We start from the raw sequence: 20084 nt of genomic DNA on the forward strand, positions 1-20084 counted from the left end.
GAAGCGTAATGGCACGTGTGTGTGTGTTTGTGTAGATGCTGCAATTAGAAGAAACTATGACCCTTTAATCATGTTTGTATGATGTCAATGAATGACAAAATTATACATTTTCACTCACACTTGCACAATTTAGAAAACAAAAAAAGTCATTATTTATGAGCTTTGATCCACTTCAGTGGATAATTATATATTATGTCAATATAAAATCATTCTTGTCTTATTGAATCATTATGAAGGACTCATCAGTGGAGATTTTTTTAAAGAACATTTATTTGTGTTTCTTTTTATTGATATAAATCTGAGTGAAATAATTTGCCTGCCTCTGGATCAGATCCCATATGGTCACTGTTATGAATATCCTGTTTCACTCAGAAATATGTCATCATGCAAATTAGTTGTGAATGCTAAATTCTATTTACTTGAACATTATGTTTTTGGTGAATACAGTACATCATATGCATAGATTAAAGTGCAAATCGTTTTCAACTTAAGTTTTATCCAGGGTTAACTGGTTAACTTACCAGCTAAAATGGATGCTAAATGTTACCCGTAATTCAGAAAGCATATATTTATATATTTTGTACACTTCCTTTTATATATTTCTTGTTAAATTGTTGTGGTGAGGAAGGCGGGACGAGAGCCGTGGGGCGGGGCCTGTGGCGTGTGTGATAGTTGGAAGCAGCTGTGCGTTAAGTTTATATTTATGTTCTTGTGGCATTTTACTTCCATATTGTTGTTTGTTTATTTTGATTAAACTATTTAAATGTTCGCCGGTTCCCGCCTCCTTCCTTTTATTGAACCTTATTACAAGTGTGTTTCATATTATTAAAACATGACTTCCTATTTCAACCTTATCCTTTTCATAAAAAATGCATTAACAGCGGACACCTGACATTAAAACTAATGTAAAAAAAAAATGAAAATGAACCAGCGCTCTTTTATTTGTTGCGTAGTGACAGGTATGTTCAAGTATAAGCACAGCTGCGAAATTAGGCTGTATTTAATATTTCATGATGACTCACAAGCATTTGAGCTAAATCTCAACACAAACTAACCTAAGTGAACACATAACAAGGGAAATTGGCTAGTGATTTGATAGTGTTACCCGCCATGATTGGTTTTTAACTGCATTTGGTGGGTTGGCAGTGAGTGGCAACCTTTTGGTCTCTTTCATGAAACCAAAATGTGACTCAAACTGCAATTCATCGTCTAGTTGCAAGAGGCAGGCTCCAAAAGGGAGTCAATTCCATAAACATGCTAAAATGCTAACTTCGAGCTAGGCGGGCGTGGCTTCAGCAACCCCAGCTCCACCCACATCCCGCCTCTTTGGCCATTTTCAATTATCAGGGGGTGACACGCTGGCAAAATGACAACGACCAGCTCCACCAACATTAGCTTTAAAATGCTCATCAAAAACCTTTGGGTGACGTCACGGACATTCTGTCCTTGTTTTATACTGTCTATGGTTGGCAGGGGTTAATTTTTTACATTTTTTTAATTGTGATGTCCTATCACAAGAATGATGTAGTCCACTGGGTTTATAAAAGGAACGGTTCTGAACTGTTACTGGTTCTGTGACACTACTGTTTGATATATAACAGACTTACAGCAAAGAGATTTGATGGCCATGGTGTGATGTTGATTCTCAGAGGCGATACAGGAGCGCAGACAGATGACAAAGATGTTTCCGAAGCAAATGATGAAGGCAACGACCCAGACAAATACGCGCAGAATGATGTTGGCAAGGAGATTCTCAAAGGAGGAGATTCCATCTGTGTTCGGCTTGCAGCTTCGCACGTTGGGAGAATATCCGCAGAATTCAAAGCGCTTGAAATAGCTGACAGTATCCAACACGTACATAACACAAACAGACAGCAGAAGAACAAACGTGTGTTATATGTAGAACAGCCAAAGATAAAAAACGAACTAAATTGATTTAATGTTTAATAAACATTGTAAATAACCAATTAAACATTGATTCAATATTAAGACAATTATTTTTGCTATTTAGGACGTACAAGATAAAAACTAAAAAAAATATTTAATGTTTAATAAACATTGTAAATAACCAATTAAACATTGATTCAACATTAATACAATTATTTTTGCTATTTAGGACGTACGAGATAAAAACTACAAAATGTATTTAATGTTTAATAAACATTGTAAATAACCAATTAAACATTGATTCAATATGTCAGACAATTATTTTTGCTATTTGGGGCGTACATAATCCTGTCGAACAGACCAGCATATGTTGTGTTTAAAACTAATATTATTTATTTAAAAAAAAAGTTACATAGTTAAGTATGTGTAATGAGCTTAAACCCACTTTCTTGTGCACTCTCAAGTGTTGATACATAAAAAACTAGTCTTTGAGTAGAGTGTACACATTCAAATTTACTTCGGATTGATCAACAGCTCAGAAAGGAGTAGAAGTGCTGCCAGAGCTGACTGTCTCAAATATAAAGAGATTGTTTAATGCAACGGATGTCTTTAAAGTTCACTGTGAGGTTAAACTTCATGAAGACTTCAATACAGCACCACTCGTCTGCACAAAGTCAAAGTGTGTGCAGGGTAGAGGGACTCATTCCTCAATCAGAATTGATGGAATTCCATAAAAAAATTCTCTGAAGGCTTCATCTCTATTGCTTTTTTATTGCAAATTCGTTTCTCTACAGGGGACACACCTGATCTGGAGATCTTAAATATGATGGGAAAAAGATCAAATGATTCATGAGCAGAGAGACATCTTATAATCTTGGTGCTAGACGTTCAAGGCAAGTTTTTTACATCCAGGTATGGCTTTTTAAATTGAGTTTATCATTCAGCCTAGAGTTAACACAAGTGACACAAAAGAACACAAAAGATATTGCTAGCAGAGAACCTTTGATCCCCAATGACTTTGAAATTGGTTTTGTGTCCAAACAATAGAAGCCAATGGGCACCAATGGTTTTTGGTTACCAACATTTTTCAAAAAATATCTTCTTTTGTGTTTTGCAGAAAGTCATACAGGTTTGAAATGAAAACAGGGTAAGTAAATGATAACAGAATTTCCATTTTAAAGATGAACTATTTCTTTAAGATATCCACAATCCACAAAGTGCATACAGGAATTGATAAGAAGAATAGGTTATGCGCACGGGACAATGACGTGCTTCAGCTAAAATCCCTGCCAGCTAGGTCACTTCCACTCTTATAGCACTAAGGGGATTTTTCACCAAGTGATAATGATATGTTTCGTAAGAAAAGGTTCAAATATCCGCAAACTGACATCACTATGGGTGAGCATAGTTCAGTGCCTCTGTGATCCTGCCTCTAGTAAGTGCAAAAGTTCACTTTGCTTCTTTTCATATTTGTAGATATACCTAGAAACGGATAGCCAGTAGTGCTTCCCCTTTTTGGTTGTCGACGTATGTCGAAGTGTTTGAATAATTAGACGCACATTGTTGATCCTAATCCTATGTGCATCCTGAAGCCATTGTTCCCTATTTTGCGCTGTACCGGATGTATCAGAGCTGGCAGTGATTTTAGCAGAAGGACGTCATCGCTTTGTATGCATAAACCCCATTGAATCTATATCAAATATATGATTCCTAACATTTCCATTCCTATTCCAGAATTGGAATGGATCTTTGATTCCCAACCCAAATGACATGCAGTGTTGGGATGAATGTTTTAGCTTGCTCACATGTGAGTGAGGTTATTAAGGGGCCGGAACATCCTGATGCTGATGTCAGGAATCTCCACTTCTTCCATACTCCTGTACACAAAACAAATAGATGGGGAATGGTTTTTATCCTTCAGCTGTTTTTAATCCAGAGAACATGCGCACTTTATTCCAGAATAAGAAGACAACTGTAGGCCTGTTTATCCAGCTTTTAATTACATTTCTTTTGCAAAACACAAGAGAAGATATTTTGAAAAATGTTGGTAACCAAAAAACGTTGGTCCTCATTGACTTCTATTGTATGGACACAAAACCAACGCAAGTCGATGGGGACCAACAGTTTTCGATTACACATTTTTTACAAAACATCTTCTTTTGTGTTCTGAAGAAGAAATAAAGTCATACAGGTTTGAAATTACAAGGGGGCGTGTGAACAATGACAGGATTTTAGAGGATTTACTATTCCTTTAAATTAGGGCTTAAGGTTAGATTTAAGGCTAAGAAAACCCATTCCATTCCATTTTCTACCGCTTATCCGAACTACCTCGGGTCACGGGGAGCCTGCGCCTATCTCAGGAGTCATCGGGCATCAAGGCAGGATACACCCTGGATGGAGTGCCAACCCATCGCAGGGCACACACACTCACTCATTCACTCACGCACTCACACCCTACGGACAATTTTTCCAGAGATGCCAATCAACCTACCATGCATGTCTTTGGACCAGGGGAGGAAACCGGAGTACCCGGAGGAAACCCCCGAGGCACGGGGAGAACATGCAAAGTCCACACACACAAGTCGGAAGCGGGAAGGAAAACCCATAAAATATTTTATTTTATATATCTCCTCTGTTGTTTATGAAGGGCATCAGGCTTAATCTTCTTAAAGGGATACTTCACCCAAAAATGAAAATTCTGTCATCATTTAGGATACTCACCCTAAAATTGTTCCAAACCTGTATACATTTCTTTGTTTTGCTGAACAAACAAGAATAAATTTGGACAAATTTCAGATCGCACCCCCTATTGACTCCCACAGTAGGGAAAAGAGATACTGTGGTAGTCAATGGAGGTCGAGATCTGACATTCTTCTAAATATCTTCCTGTGTGTTCAGCAAAACAAAGAAATTTATACAGGTTTGGAAGGTGAGTAAATGATGACAGATTTTCATTTTTGGGTGAGGTATCTCTTTAATCTCCTGCTGTCTAAAATCTTTTTGCGGAGATCTCAGAAGTTTCAAAAGTGATATCACAAACTATAAAAAAACACAATTTCACAAACTATATCCTTACATTTCCTAAAATATTACAGTTTGTAATCAAAAGTCTGATTTTTCAAAGTACCCCAAACATTTTCTCAGCTCACTACATGAATGTCAACGATACTCGATGTCAACAATTGTTTTATTTGATTCTCTTTCTTTTCCTCTAAAGGAATTTCAGAAGAAATATTTGAGACATATTTGATAACAGATCAGTGGAACCTCTATGCAATAAAGGTTTTCTCTAGATAGTGGCTGACAGGAATGGTTTTTCAGGAACAATATAGGATGTTGATCCAGTAACATTGTGTCCTACTTGTGTAAATGATGCTATGAAGATCTACAGAGGACATGTGAACCAGTAACAAAGTGCCATCTTTGGCATCTTATCTGTAGAAGCATTGTTGATATCATAAAAATAAGAGGTGTGTGTTTGTCCTTTTCTGCTCTGAGAAAAGTGCTCAGATTTTTCTTAATGACTGTTTTTTCAGCATTTTCAATTGATGTCTGGACAGAAAATCACCAGTTTTTCGATTTGTGTTAGGTTAGAACACTCTGAGCTGCACCACATTGGAGACACCGTATAGAAAACATTAGGGACAGACAAATATACAAAACAGACTAATATGAATATCGTAATTCACTTTTATAGCCAAACACCACACTTTGACCATCAAGACTCATCAGCACATTATATATTTGTAGCTGTAATTAACTTTCTATTGAATGGTCATATAAGACCCCCTCTAAACTCACCTCACAATAACTGTCTGATTAAAAGACTGGCAGTCATGAACTTGATTCTCATTTCAGTATAACATCGTGGATTAAAGTGCTCTCGAGACGTGTAACTGATCTTATGTACAAATGAAAAAATGTGACACCTGTTTACTCACAAAGACTGTAAATTCACCAAACTGTCAAACTGATTGCTGTATATGTGTCCCAGAGGATTGTTGGAGATATTTCTAAAACAATAAAAACACATAAACATTGATGGTTTAGAATACTTCAGTGTGATCTCATCAGGCTTTTAAGTAACCAATAAATCACTAGAAAAATAAACACAAGGCAAGTGAATAACACTGACAGACCAGTTGTCATGATTCTGCCTTTCCTACTCATAGTTTCCAAGTCTTGTGGCAGAATCATGACAGACCCACATGTTTAGTGTGAGAGATACGTGGTATTGCTTGCTATGGCGTAACGCATGCTCTCTCGGGTCTCGTCTTTGTCCCCGCCCTCTTGTTTCCTCATTATCGATGGTTAATGATTTTGTGCCCTGCACCTGTTACCCTCTTAATTTGGTTCCCTTTATTATGCCCTTGTGTTTTCTGCCCTGTGCGAGTTTGTTTTGTCTGTAGTACTTCGCGTCCTGTTCCTGCATCATGTCTTGTAAGGTATTGTCTAGTCTAGTCAGTGTAATTCATGTCAAGTGTTGTATTAGTTAGTCCAGTTTAGTTAGTCTTCGTTCCTGTTTTGTCTATATATTATTCCCTCTGTCCTTGTTGTTTTACCCCCTCGTGGGTTTTTGTTTTGTTTTATTTAAATAAATAATTGTTTTCTTGTCAAGCTGCCTGCGCTTGGGTTCTCTCCTTGTCCAATCCCTGACACCAGTAGAAAAATTGTGTTAGACTTTGAGCTTTGCACAATAGAGTAATAATAATCAAGTGAAGAGCGTCTTACAGCTGCTTAAGGTTCTGGAGGTTCTGGAAGAGAGATGGATGCAGATCTTGAATCTGGTTCACAGACACATCTCTGTAAAATAAATTACATTCAGCAGCTCATTTATCACCTTAATCATGAATGGAAGTGAAAACTGAAAAAAAAGGTGAAATAAAAGCTGTTTCACCAGCTCTGTTCCCAGATTTATGCTTATTATGCTGAGAGTATTTACTCAGCAGGTGTCTCTCTTTGCTTTCTCTCTCCACCTCGAAGGGGTCAATCTGCAGCAGAGCTTTGCTTAAAGAAATAGTTCACCTAAAATGATTATTATGATAAATCAAATGATTGTTGTCGCTTGTGCAACTATCTTCCAGGGCACAAAACAAGAGAGTAAGACTTGTTTTCAGAGACTATGTCTCATGCATAAACATAACAAAATTTAAATGCTGAAATTTGCCAATAGGGTACAAAAACAATAAAAAAATGCAATTACATTCTCTCAAAACAAGTCTTAATATTACTGACAATTTTGCAAATGTAGGTAAATGTACTTATCTATTCAGAATGTTCAGATATTTTGGCAGGAAATCAAGACATTCCTGATAAAGAAAATGAGTTCTGCAGTATGACCAGAGGCTGTCAAAACATTTAAGTTTACAAATTCTTATCCAATGGGACTTACAGAGCATTCAATACATACATTTTTATCAGTGTGTATGCTCCCCAGGGCTCCCCAAGAAAGAACGAAAGAAAGAAAGAAAGAAAGAAAGAAAGAAAGAAGGAAAGAAACTGTGTGTGTCATACACCTACTCACAAGTCTATCAATTTATGCATGTCTGCAAATGTTCCCTCCTCAATGGAGCTAATGTGGTTCCTCCTCAGTGCCCTAAACACATCCATGCACACACGCAGGCACACACACACACACACACACACACACACACACACATACACAGATATGAGCATCTCAAATGTATAACCCAAATCACCAAAGTCTTCACAGCCACGGAATGAACTCATATACATCTATATGTAAATCAGCTTCTCTATGTCTATGGGTCTTGAGAGAGTCTTAGGATCACACTTAACCACCACCTTTCTGCTTCATGCTACAGAGAACTACCTCAAACCTTTCCAATAATGCCGTTGTACACAGGCACACACTTACAGTCACGTATAAGAATTGAAAAGCACTAGACAAATTTGACGGATAAAATATTTACATAAGTGAAGAAATGTGGTTTGAGGCCATATGAGAAACAGGTATTTTAATGTTAGATTTAAAGTGGTTTAACTCAAATATCGAAGTGCATTAAATACAAACAAACCAGTCAATAAGATTCAGAGACCTTTCTGAATCATGTCAATACAATAATGTGCATAAAGTGTTGTCAGAATAACTTGGGAATTTGAGACTAATCTTGTCACTATTTCACAGAATTCAAGAAAAAATTGTATTTTACTTAAACACAAAGCTATAAATAATAAATTCAGAAAGGATAAAAATAATTTTGTAGTGGTCCCTTAATTTCTGAATTGATATAATATATAATAGCAAAATGATATAATAATAAGATATAGAATAGTATATTTTGCCTACACTGTAAGGTACATTTCAGAAAAAATAATACCTAAATCATATATTTTTTTAGTGCAAAAAGAAGATATAAATTCACTAAAACTACAATATATATATATAAATATGGTAGTAGTTTCCTGAAACTATTAGTATGCTAATAGTTTACTGAGAGTATACTTCAAAGTGTCCTCTCATGAACTAACTAATGTGCTACAATTGAACTAGTGAACTAAACCTATAAACTAAATGTAGTCGTAAACTAGTTGTATACTCACAGTTTACTAGTTATACTTAAAGTATGATTAAAAATAGGCTATGCTTAAAAACAAAGAAGTGGGCCATTTTAGTCCAAAACAGTATTGAAATAGTACACTTACATGTATACTACTAGTACACTTTAATATTCTTGCACTGTATTTTAAGTATAATGAATATGAAATTAACTTGATGTCATACATGCAGCATTTACTTTTTTATAAGGGAAAGTCAGTTTAGAACAACATGTAAATAGATTATTAAACTTTTACATTGAGTGTACTGAGCCATTGATTAACCTTTCATTGACATGTCTTATCCATAAGGCTTGATCCTTAGGACAATATGTCCTTCAAATGTCACTAACACATCAAAGATCTTCCTCACAGCAGCAGAAGATATCCGTGATGCATATCAACATCTAATAAATGATGTAGTTATTTTAATGTATTCCTTCCTTATGTCTTTAATCTGACAAGGTCCTAAATTATTCAGTTTAACCTAAGACTGCATATATTTGTAAGTGTTTCCAGCTGAGATTTAGGGAAACTTGCCCCACCTCTCTCTCCTCATCACTCAATAAAAATCTATATAACTGTCTACTATATAAACTATAACAATAACTGCATATAACGTTGTATTCGTGAGTGTGGGTGTGCTTGCTTTGTTGATACTCACAAAACAGTAAGTGAAGAACAGTTTTTGAAACTGGAAGCCCAGAGAGATGATATTCTATTTCCCTCCATTTCCCTGCAGAAACCAACACACTCATTCACTTGAAACTGCTCTCAGTGATGGAGTGGGGGATGTAAATGAATTCATATTTATAAAAAAATTAGATTCATTATTCTCAGTCATAAACATGAAATTGTGTTTTCATTTCTAGTTTAAAGAAAAAAAAAATATCTGGACACTTGTCGAGGAATCCAATTTCTCTTTTATGATGAAGAGTTGTTCTATGAAAAATCATTTTCAGAACTGGAATGACAGATCTTTATTTTCAAGCTGTGTGCTGTATAGCACCAATTAACACAAGATGAGTCAATTAAGATGACATGAAGACTGGAAAAATCCCTTTTAAAAATGTATGAAACAGAAAGTACAAAATTATTCTTATGTTTGAATAAAATAAGTTTGATGTGAAATGAACCAAGTGGCAAGCCTTATTTATTTACAGTATAGGCTACCTTGCACAGCATATACTATTGAACAGTATAATGTTTAAAAAATATATACTTTACAAACTTTCCTTTTGAAAAATGTCTATGTGATGTAATTCTGTTTATAACTCACAACCAATTGAGGCGGGACATCTCAAGACAGATAGACGTTTTAGGAAACTGTTCAACAGAGTTATTCAATAAAGATCTGCAAAGTACAAATATACACATAGGATTTTATGAATGTGTTGAGCTGTACAAAAGAAATTAAGATTTTAACACATACTATACTCTTAAAGGGACAGTTTACCCAAAATTAAAAATTCTGTCATCATTTACTCACCTTCCAAACTCTGTATAAATGTCTTTGTTCTGATGAACACAGAGAAAGATATTTGGAAGAATGACTGTAACCAAACAGTTCTTGGCCACCATTGACTAACATAGTAGGAAAATGACAATGCTAGTCAAAAGAACTGTCCCCAGAACTGTTCGCTTTGCTACATTCTTCAAAATATCTTCTTTTGTGTTCATTTATAAAGCAATTTTCCTACTATGGTGAGTGGTGGCCAAGAACTGTTTGGTTGCAAGCATTCTTCCAAATATTTTTTTCACTGTGTTCATCAGAACAAAGAAATATATATAATGTAGATTTGCAACAACTTGAGGGTGAGTAAATGATGATTGAATTAAAAAAAAAATTGGTGAGCTTTTCCTTTAATATTAATTTAATAAACTGTTGATCTGTTAGCAATGTCAAGGTGAAAAAACAAGTTCTTACAAGAAAAATAAAGACTTCAGGCCTTCAAAAGACTTCTGCCGCAAAGATGATATTCTGTTCTCATCCAAAATCCTAAACATGCACCAAGAGAGACAAACAGACATCAAATAAAGAAAGACAAATTACTCAATATTCAAACGTTTGACCTTCATAGCCATCTAAGCATCATGTGAAACAACTGGCTGTTCAGTTGCTGAAGGACATTTGAGGAAAACATTTTTCAGTTTTAGTAAAAAGAACAATCTGAGCTCTTAAAGAGACAGGCTTCATTTCAATCACTCTAGATTTCACTCATACAGAGAACAAACACAGTCTGTCAATTATGTCTGAGAACAAAAGCAAATAAACAGCAAGGCAGAAAGTAGCTTAAGAAATAAAGTGAAAGAAGTGAGAGGGGGCGGATTATTCCTGATTGAATAGCATTTATTATCAGTTCTCGTGTGTGTGTAAAAGTGTGTTTTCTACTTACAGCCACTCCAAACTGCAGAGATCACTAAATATCCCTGCTTTCAGAGATAAAATCCTATTCTGAGTCAAAAAACTGCAGAAATGGGACAGATAAAGAATACAGATACATGAATAGAGAAAATGAGAAGGTCACATCAATGAAGATATGGTTTAAAGTTGTATGATTGCATATCTTACTTGCTCGCTCTCATAAGTTTAAGCACAATGTAGATCAGCTCAAGTTCAACAGTTGTGTATGTACTGAAGCAGACATATTAAACACACACACTAACAGTGTCACTGTGTCATGTAACTATGTAACTGTGTCATGTTCCATACACACTAACAGGTTCCCGACGGAGCATACATGCAAACATGACACAAGCATTCAAATTCATTCTTCAATCATCATAAGAATGAATCGTGATCCCAGCCCCGTTGTGCCATCATAATTCTATGGATAAATGAAGATGATGACTGATGTGATGAATCACATGGGATGCTCATAATTTCACACAGGGACAGTCCCACATGCTCATTTGAAGCACAGCTCAGAAAAGATTAGTAGCAAGTTGTAAACAATGAATGATTTATATGAATCTGCACATAATATACACAGTTAATGAACTCACACATTATAGTTTGACTCACAGTTTACGCAAAGAGAACAATCCGGAAAACGCCCTCTTGGAGATCATTTCTATACTATTACTCTCCAAATGTCTGCAGAGAGAAAGAGAGAGTTTGAGTCAATGTGTAGTTCTGGATGAGTACAGTATGTTACATTATATTATATATTTTGATTGATCAAATGCAGCATTCTGCAGTCAAATATTATAAATTACAGTTAAATTGACCGGTGTATGTAATAACTAATAGAATATGAAAATCACTCAGTTAATGTTGCAAACGAAACATTTGACGGTACAATGTCCATTACATAAATTCTAAGTACACAATGTATAAAAACAGTAATCTAGATGTATGAGTCCATGTCGCTGTTATTTTTAGAAGCTCATCACATAAATATACATCACATAAGTAGGCTATATTGTATTTAAAGTACATAAACATCTTTAAAATATCACAAGACGTCAAATTTAAAGTCTCTCGGGCTTTCATTTACAATTGAAGAACAGGAAAGAATGGTCAAAAGAACAAAACTGTTCTTCAGAGTTGCTCTGGGAACAGAAACATTTAAAGCTTGACATACATTCTTTTATTATTTATTTAATTTACCCAATTCAATTTCATAATTCATGCATGAAAGTGTTAAATTACCATCTGATGAAACTGATAAGACGTTTTCAAAGCAGTGTCTGTAATTTTAATTGATAGACATGAAGTATTGAGACACTTGTCTAGTTATTGTTAAACTCTGAAAGACAGGTAAAATGTCATCCTGAAAGCCGGTCTTTAAAACCACCACTGCACTTAACAGTAAATAAAGAACAGTTAGAGGATGACGGGGAGGCACATTATGATTTTTTGTTAGCAGATAGAAATGCTGGAAGAAATTGTGGGGTCAGAAGAAAAGGTTAAATTATGTCCATGCATGCACACACACACACAGCTAGGTATTTTAGAGAAAAGTACAAATTAATTGCATAGCTGTGCCCATACTTATTATCATACAGGACAGAATAAGAATTACTCACAGTCTTTCCAAGTGCTTGTAACGGAGGAACAGGTCACGAGAAAGAGATTCGATCCTGTTACTGTTGAGCTCACTGTGGAAAATAAATGGTTAGTATACCATTTGTACAACAAATACAATGATGAACTTCTTGTTCTGGTTGTTTTACGGTTCTCTGTGGTTTTACACTTACAGTGCTGTAACATTAGAGGACACAGCAGGAACGTGAAGGAGATTTTTGCCATTGCAGTTCACCTTCCGACCCTCACAATGACACACCTCTGGATAGACGTCTAACACTGAAAACATGCACACAAACAGGTCATTAACATTTCTGCAGGAAATTGCTTCTTTAAAAAAAAAGGTGCGTGTACTATGCGTTTTTTTTAATGAAAGTGGGCGGCTAGGCGATATCATATAGGCTTAGATAAGAATGGCAATATAGCCTTATACTTGTGTGTAAGTTTGACAGTGTGTGTTTTAAATAAGTAAATTTGGGAAATTATGTGATTATAACAAATTATCTTATGTCCCCCAAAATAGGCTCTACTAACATGACATAAAAAATCCTTTGGTAGTCAATCCATTTTAATTTTTACCCAGTTGTATCTATGTTGCACATCATGCTTTGTTTAATCTGCTTTAAAAGCACAGGGCGTCGCAACTGGCCATTTGAAAGTTTTTGTTTGCTAGTTGAATAAATTCCCATTTTGTTGATTTGAAGCTAGCTAGAGAACACAACAGAGAAAGAAAGCCGTGAGCGTACAACAAAAGAGAGAGAAAAAGAGACATTGATATAACCCTAAAGAATACGTTGTCCATTTTACGCATCGATTTGCCGTGTCCTTTTATCGCCTCAAATCTTTTCACATTCACATTAATGTTTAAAAAGTCAAGTTGCTCAAGTTCATGTTGCCCTCTTCATCCCATAATAGTCATGACCACTTTAATGTTTTGTTCTGGTTAAAAGCAAGTTTTCTTTAGAAGAAAATATTTTGATTTCATGCCTTATAAAAATCAGCAGGGAGGAACAATCTTGAGTGATTTTTTGGTAGTTTATTTAAGTAAGGCAAAAATGGAAATCACTTAGTCTATTTGAATACCTCAACATAGGACACAAACCGTGATGTCAATCATTACAATGTGGTTATTAGCAGAACAAAGCAAAATTTGTGAAATATGTTTAGGACTGAATTCAAGGTGGACCTAGAACTCTTTTTATGGTTCCTGATGGCTTCTTTGACAGGCTGATGGCAGTTCCCCCTTGTCTTTCAATCCAGGCTGATGTTAAAAGGTTTTAAATTTGAGACTATATATAAAGCTTAATTCCCACTGAGACATCACTCTGAAATTTCATTCACATAGAGCAAGTATTTCATTTTTTAATCTGGATTTTCGAGCAGGAAGAACATAGTGTGCACTTTCAGTTGCCAATTCTGGGGTGTCACACCAGCTTTTTCCTGAAAAAATGCTCTCTTGTTATGGGGTAACAGATGAAAAGCCTAAAACATTCCTCTCAGATACCATGAATAAAAGTAGGAGCACAAAACACACAACAATAATATGTTGAATAAACAGCATATGCTGGTTAGGTATGTTTTGAATCAAGGTAGCTGGTTTGAGCTGGTTTATGCTGGTCATGTGCTGGTCCTAAATTGGTCCCGAGCAGCTGGCACCTAGCTCAGGACCACCTTAAACCAGCTAAGGACCAGCACATGACCAGTTTAAACCAGCTCATATTAGAAACCATACTTCAAAAACATACCTATCCAGCATATGCTGTTTTTCAACAAGGTTGTAGTTCATGATTTTGCAAATGTGCAATTTTTCTATGGGGCTTAATGCAGAGAGTTTATGTTTGTGTGTTTAACCACGAGTAAGAAAAATATTTGCATCTAATAAACACATAGACTGTTCTTCCTCCATATTCTATTTTATAAGTAATTTAGGCGTCATCAGAATCACAATGAATGATCAATCGGTGAAAATCAGATCTAAGCAGTTGAAGGCTTCGTAGTTATTCAGTGTTACAAGTTGCTCACTGGACACTAGAAGGCCACGAGTGTCTGCCCCAGTGACAGCCAGACATCATTATCTGCTAGATGGGGTCAGAGAGACAGCAGGCCCATTTACTCAGCATGGAGTTTAGTTGCTGTGGCTGATATCGATTTACCACTGAGACACGTGGCAACATGTACAAACTCCCTCTGATTCTCCAACAACAATGTAAATCAACCTAGAAAAATCTTGAACTTAAAATGAAAAAAATACCCTTAGGTTACAAACACCTCGACCAGCCAGGACTAACCTGCTGAATAACAAAGAACTCGGCCCAAAGCGCAAAATAAAATTGTTTGGATTTAATGGTTACAAGGGGAACTGTATCGGTTTTAATGGAAAAATTGTGTCTACTTGTTGTGTTGTATTGGTGGGATGTTATCTGGCAGATGGGAACCAATAGAACACCGTTAAATCCTTTTGGAATAATGCCCATGAACAAGGATTTTTTTGCGTCTGGTTCACAATGGTATTTTAATGGAAACTATTAGTGTTACGAACGCTGCGCCGCTTCAGGCCACGCCCCCCTCATCAGCACTCTTCCCCAGATAATCCCGTTCTCATTCCCTTGACTTTTAAACCCACGGACTACACTCCCCATGATCCCTCACACCGGACACCTTCGTGATAACTCTCTCACCTGCTGTTCATCGCCCCAGGACTCTATTTATACCTCCCACTGTTTGATGTTCATTGTCAGTTCTAGTTTTCTAGAACAGTTCGCTATTTCAGAACATTGTTGGATTATATTCCATGGATGTTACTGGTTAATACTGACCTGTTAATACTTACCTCTTAATACTGACCTGTGGATGTTACGTGTTAATACTTACCTCTTAATACTGACCTGTGGATGTTACGTGTTAATACTTACCTCTTAATACTGACCTGTGGATGTTACGTGTTAATACTGACCTCTTAATAATGACCTGTGGATGTTACGTGTTAATACTGACCTCTTAATAATGACCTGTGGATGTTACCTGTTAATACTGACCTCCTAATACTGACCTGTTGATGTTACGTGTTAATACTGACCTCTTCATACTGACCTGTGGATGTTACCTGTTAATACTGACCTCTTAATAGTGACCTGTGGATGTTACCTGTTAAAGCTTACCCATAGATGTTACCTGTTTATACTTACCCGTGGATGTTACCCATTTATGATTACCCGTGGATGTTACCTGTTTGTTCTCACTATGTGGAAATCTACCTGTGAATGTTACCTATTTATACTCACCTGTGGATGTTACCTGTTTGATCTCACCTGTGAATATTAAATACTGTGAACTGTTAATTGCTGGTATGCATCAAGTCCTTCCCTCTTGTAGTGTGAAAATTAGAATTTCTCTGATGTTTTCTACCGTTTTTAGCAGAATGATTAGCAGATCTGATGCCTATATTAACATAATGAAGCGTTATGTTATTATTAGCTATTTCTATCTACATTCACTGTGGGTCTAGCTACATGGAATTCGCCATACTGTTTCTACAGTAGCTCTAAACGGACAAACTGCTCTACCGAGTGTATTTGTCCTGTGTCAGGCTCTGTAGTGAGGGGAGGAGAGAGGGGTGGAGTGAGCCGTTGGTTGCAATTCGATACCTCACCACAAGAAATATCTGATCGACCTCCATATTTACATCTCATTCCATTCCACGATTGCATTCCATTCAAAGAGCTCCATTATCAGCCCTCAGTGGAAAATGAAACCTTATCTTTACCAGCTGACCTGGATCGGCATGGAATGGTGACTGCAAAAATTTGCGACAAATCAGACAACTCCAGAGAACTGGACCCCTGATATGGTATTTAATCCACATAGAAAATTCTTTAAAGTCCAGACTAGTTTTACAACTGTGTTGTGAGCAGTATCATATCCCTAGGCGCTCCTTCTCAGCTCACGCAGGACCTCCCCTAGAAAGCAGTAGAAGCTATCACTATCCATTAAAGGCTCTGGGAAAACATGTTTAACAAAGGGGAAACCCTGTAGTTGTAGTTAGACTTCTGCCAGATGACTCAAAAATGAGTTTTTTTAAATGTGTTTATTCCAGTGCAGGTACTAGTAAATGAAATGATGTGCTTGTGCTTTCGTCACAAGTACTGCTTTATTCTTGATTCCAAGGTTAAGCTCGAGGAGAGAAAACAAGCTTTCATAATAAGTGCATTTGTCTCGAAAGACGTCATAGCTTTTATTTACCCTCAAAACTATTTCCTATTTTTCTTGCGAATCAAACACACATGCATGAAGTACTCAAACCCAATATCTACCCTGCTAATGTCAACACCTCCCATTCCGATTCTCTCAATCGCAGATCCTGTTATTTAGGTCAGTCTATTAAAGGGATAATTCATCCAAAAATGAAAAATCTGTCATCATTTACTCACCCTCAGGTTGTTTCAAACCTGTATAAATATCATTGTTCCAATGAACACAGAGAACGACATTTGGAAGAATGTTAGCAATTTTCAGGTCTGGGAAATCATCCACTACCATTGTAGGAAAATAAATATTTTTTTTTTTTGTTCTGTTGAACATATAATGAGATATTTTGAAGAATTTAGGAAAACAAAGAGTTCTCGGGCACCTTTGACTAACATTTAATTCTTCCCACTATGGTAGTAAATGATTTCTCAGAACTGAAAATTACTGACAGTCTTCCCAGATTTTTCGTTATGTTCATCGCAACAATTAATTTATCATGGTATAAAAAATAGGGCTGGGCGATATATTGTACGATTCATATGCTCTCAGTTCTCAATGATTTAGGGTTAAATTGCGGCCAAATCCGAAAGAAAGTCCGAATATGGGAATATTGCTTTTTCAAATACACGTTATATACGATATAATCTCGTAGTGATTTTAGATCGAGCAGTACTTCCTACTGATCAAACAGCCGTAGTTCACGGAAGACCTGTGCATAATACATTAAATTAATTTCAGAATTGATTTAGACATGTATAATTAGTATGAATCGCGAAATATATCACCCAGCCCTAGTATGAAATTACATGAGTAAATGATGACAGCATTTAAATTTTAGGATGAACTTTCACTTTTAACATTGCACAAACTCTCTTGCCAGCAGAATTTCTTGCTTATGACAAGTCAGGCCCAGACAGGGTTCAGTGCTTGCGAGAAACAGCCTAAAGATGTAGTATGAGAACTGTTAAGTTAGTCAAGTGAAAACAAGATTGAGGTTTAGGAAGAGAAATAGTAAAAACAATAGTCAGATCAGTATGCATGCTCTTTCTCGCGACTTCATTTAGGCTGTTCGCCAAACCCTAAAGAGGGAGCTCGTGGGATCACGAGATTCAAAAACAGATTAATCAGATTCAAAGACAGCAGCCCTCAAGCAAAACTTGCACATTGTTTTCAAATCCCCTTGCCTGTACCAAAACAACATTTTTTATCCTTATGGCTGGTCCTTTTCCATATCCTGCTGTGCAGTTTACACCTCTTGCATGAGAAGTAGACAGACAGGGGTGAATTCACTAAATTCTCCTTTTTATATATATATTTTTTGCCTAATTCTCAAAAAAATGATGAAAAATCAGATACTGCATTAACATTCATAGCAAATCTGTGCAGAACAAATTTTTTAAATATAATGAGCCTAAAAGGCATGTGAATGAATTAATGAATGAATGAATCAGGAAATACATAGAAATATTAAAGGTGTGATGAACTGGACTTGTTTATTGTTTTATACTGTTGTATGAGGTCTACTTATGACGTTCGATAAGATCAATAAAATAAATATTTCAAAGGCTATTTTCTACCCAGGTTTTGAGACTAGCTCTGCAAATGCTCTGTTTCAATGGGCCCACTGCTTTGATTGGACAGCAGTTTGCGTAGTAGGAGCCTTCTGTGAAATTTGTTAGAGACGTAATGTTTGGTTAGACATTTGCACCATTCACAGTTTTCACACGGCATTAATATTATCTGGAGACCTCCTGTAATTTATTAATTACCTCCCCACATTAATATTTCATGTGACGCATTCGCACGGGATGATTTTATTCAAATTACTGACTTATTTCCCGGATGTGACAAGGCTTTGCATATAGTTTGAAAAGCCTACACATGTATTGCGTTTAATGATATATGACCGTACCTGTCTGCATTTGAGACCAGTGATCCGGAACCGGACAAAAGATCACCGCGATCACGGGTCTCAAATGTTAGTTTCCATGATAAATATAAACGGGAGACTCCTGGTAACTTATGGATATCACCCAGCACCGGAAATAATACCAAAACATTTCAAAACAATTCAAAACATATATGAGCCCGCCATTCACAGAGATCCCGATTCGCTCTGGCTTAAGATCACAGACAACCTCTGCAATACATACAAATGACTAGAGGTCCCCAGGTAATACTAACCTAGTGCGAATAGTGCTCACGGCACATCAAGTGTTCTCTAACAAAGCACATAAGCTGGAACGTCTTTAAAAATAAACTTTAACCCTGCCTTCGTAATATCGGAATCCGAAGGAAGGTTGTGCAGCGACTGTATTCTTCCACAACCAGGGATGGCACAATATTTCAGTACAATATGTAATTTCAGTTACAAGGGCGTTTTCAGTTCTAACACTTACATGTTATTCGCGTGAATACGATTCCCTCTTATATAACAAAAGCTTGGGTTTAAATTGTGATTTTAATTCATGCCCATTTTAATCAGACATTTACATTTAGGAATGGAGCAGACATTTGATCCAAAGTGAATTATAAGAGTGATGAAAGAAGAAAGGCAATCAAGGGGTGCTATTACATGTTACAACATTTTAACAACATTGGACAATTCAATGTCACTTTGGAATTATGTGGTTTTGACATTCAACGTTTTTTTGAATTCCTTTCGACTCCCAAATCAACAGTCCCAAAATGTTTATAAGGTAAAGAGAAACACATGATGTAAATAGGTGGTCACAGAATATGTCACAGTTTTGACAAAAATGTCAGATAGAACCTTATAATTCCAAGGCGACAACATGGTGAGGGGAAAAAATGTAAGAGCATTCATGTTCCTGTCAAGAATTCACAGAAAAGATTTTTAGCTGTTTTTTATTATTGTGAGTAAGGGATGCGGCTGACTAAACCGACTCATTCCATCAAAAAGGAATAGCAATAAATTAATTTTCCTTAAAAGGTTCTCAAAGTTTTTCCACAAGAAAAAAAGCATATGTTATATACAGCTCCCAAATAGACGCACTCAAAATTTCCAATTACAAAATAATCACAATTGCATTAATCAGGGCAAAAGGCCAGTTAAACTAGATTCCAGTTGGGTAGTTTCTGTTTTTAACTGAAATAACACTGGCACATCTGTTTAGTGAATTCATCCTTGTTTATTTGCGTGTGCAAATCGGCCGCATGTTTCTATAGAACACAGGAAATAAAAATCCCCTCTTTTTTAGATGAATACAACACAGGTCTGAACATTTCTCTGTTCATCAACATACAGCTCAGATGTCTAATGTGACCCTGATCTTTATGAAGAAAGCACATGGCAATGCAGTGCAAAGAAAATCAGGGATCTGTCTCCTTCACACACTCGCTA

At 36.2% G+C, this 20084-nt stretch overlaps 1 protein-coding gene across 4 annotated transcripts in view; it reads right to left on the minus strand.

Moving 5' to 3' along the window:
• rxfp2l (relaxin family peptide receptor 2, like) overlaps positions 1-20084 on the minus strand; it is a 52147-nt gene that overhangs the window by 4862 nt on the left and 27201 nt on the right. For 3 of the 4 annotated variants that reach the window (XM_056746844.1, XM_056746841.1, XM_056746843.1), the window contains 13 exons: positions 12649-12754; positions 12478-12549; positions 11471-11542; positions 10842-10913; positions 10373-10444; positions 9725-9799; positions 9110-9181; positions 7412-7483; positions 6619-6690; positions 6450-6539; positions 5829-5900; positions 3693-3764; positions 1608-1837 (listed from right to left, as the gene is read on the minus strand). In XM_056746844.1, the coding sequence (XP_056602822.1) occupies positions 1608-1837; positions 3693-3764; positions 5829-5900; positions 6450-6539; positions 6619-6690; positions 7412-7483; positions 9110-9181; positions 9725-9799; positions 10373-10444; positions 10842-10913; positions 11471-11542; positions 12478-12549; positions 12649-12754 (1149 nt within the window). The remainder of the gene's footprint in view (positions 1-1607; positions 1838-3692; positions 3765-5828; positions 5901-6449; positions 6540-6618; positions 6691-7411; positions 7484-9109; positions 9182-9724; positions 9800-10372; positions 10445-10841; positions 10914-11470; positions 11543-12477; positions 12550-12648; positions 12755-20084) is intronic. The other variant, XM_056746842.1, reaches the window with a different exon arrangement.

Source organism: Triplophysa dalaica, chromosome 4 (assembly GCF_015846415.1).
Source record: "Triplophysa dalaica isolate WHDGS20190420 chromosome 4, ASM1584641v1, whole genome shotgun sequence".
Taxonomy (NCBI): domain Eukaryota; kingdom Metazoa; phylum Chordata; class Actinopteri; order Cypriniformes; family Nemacheilidae; genus Triplophysa; species Triplophysa dalaica.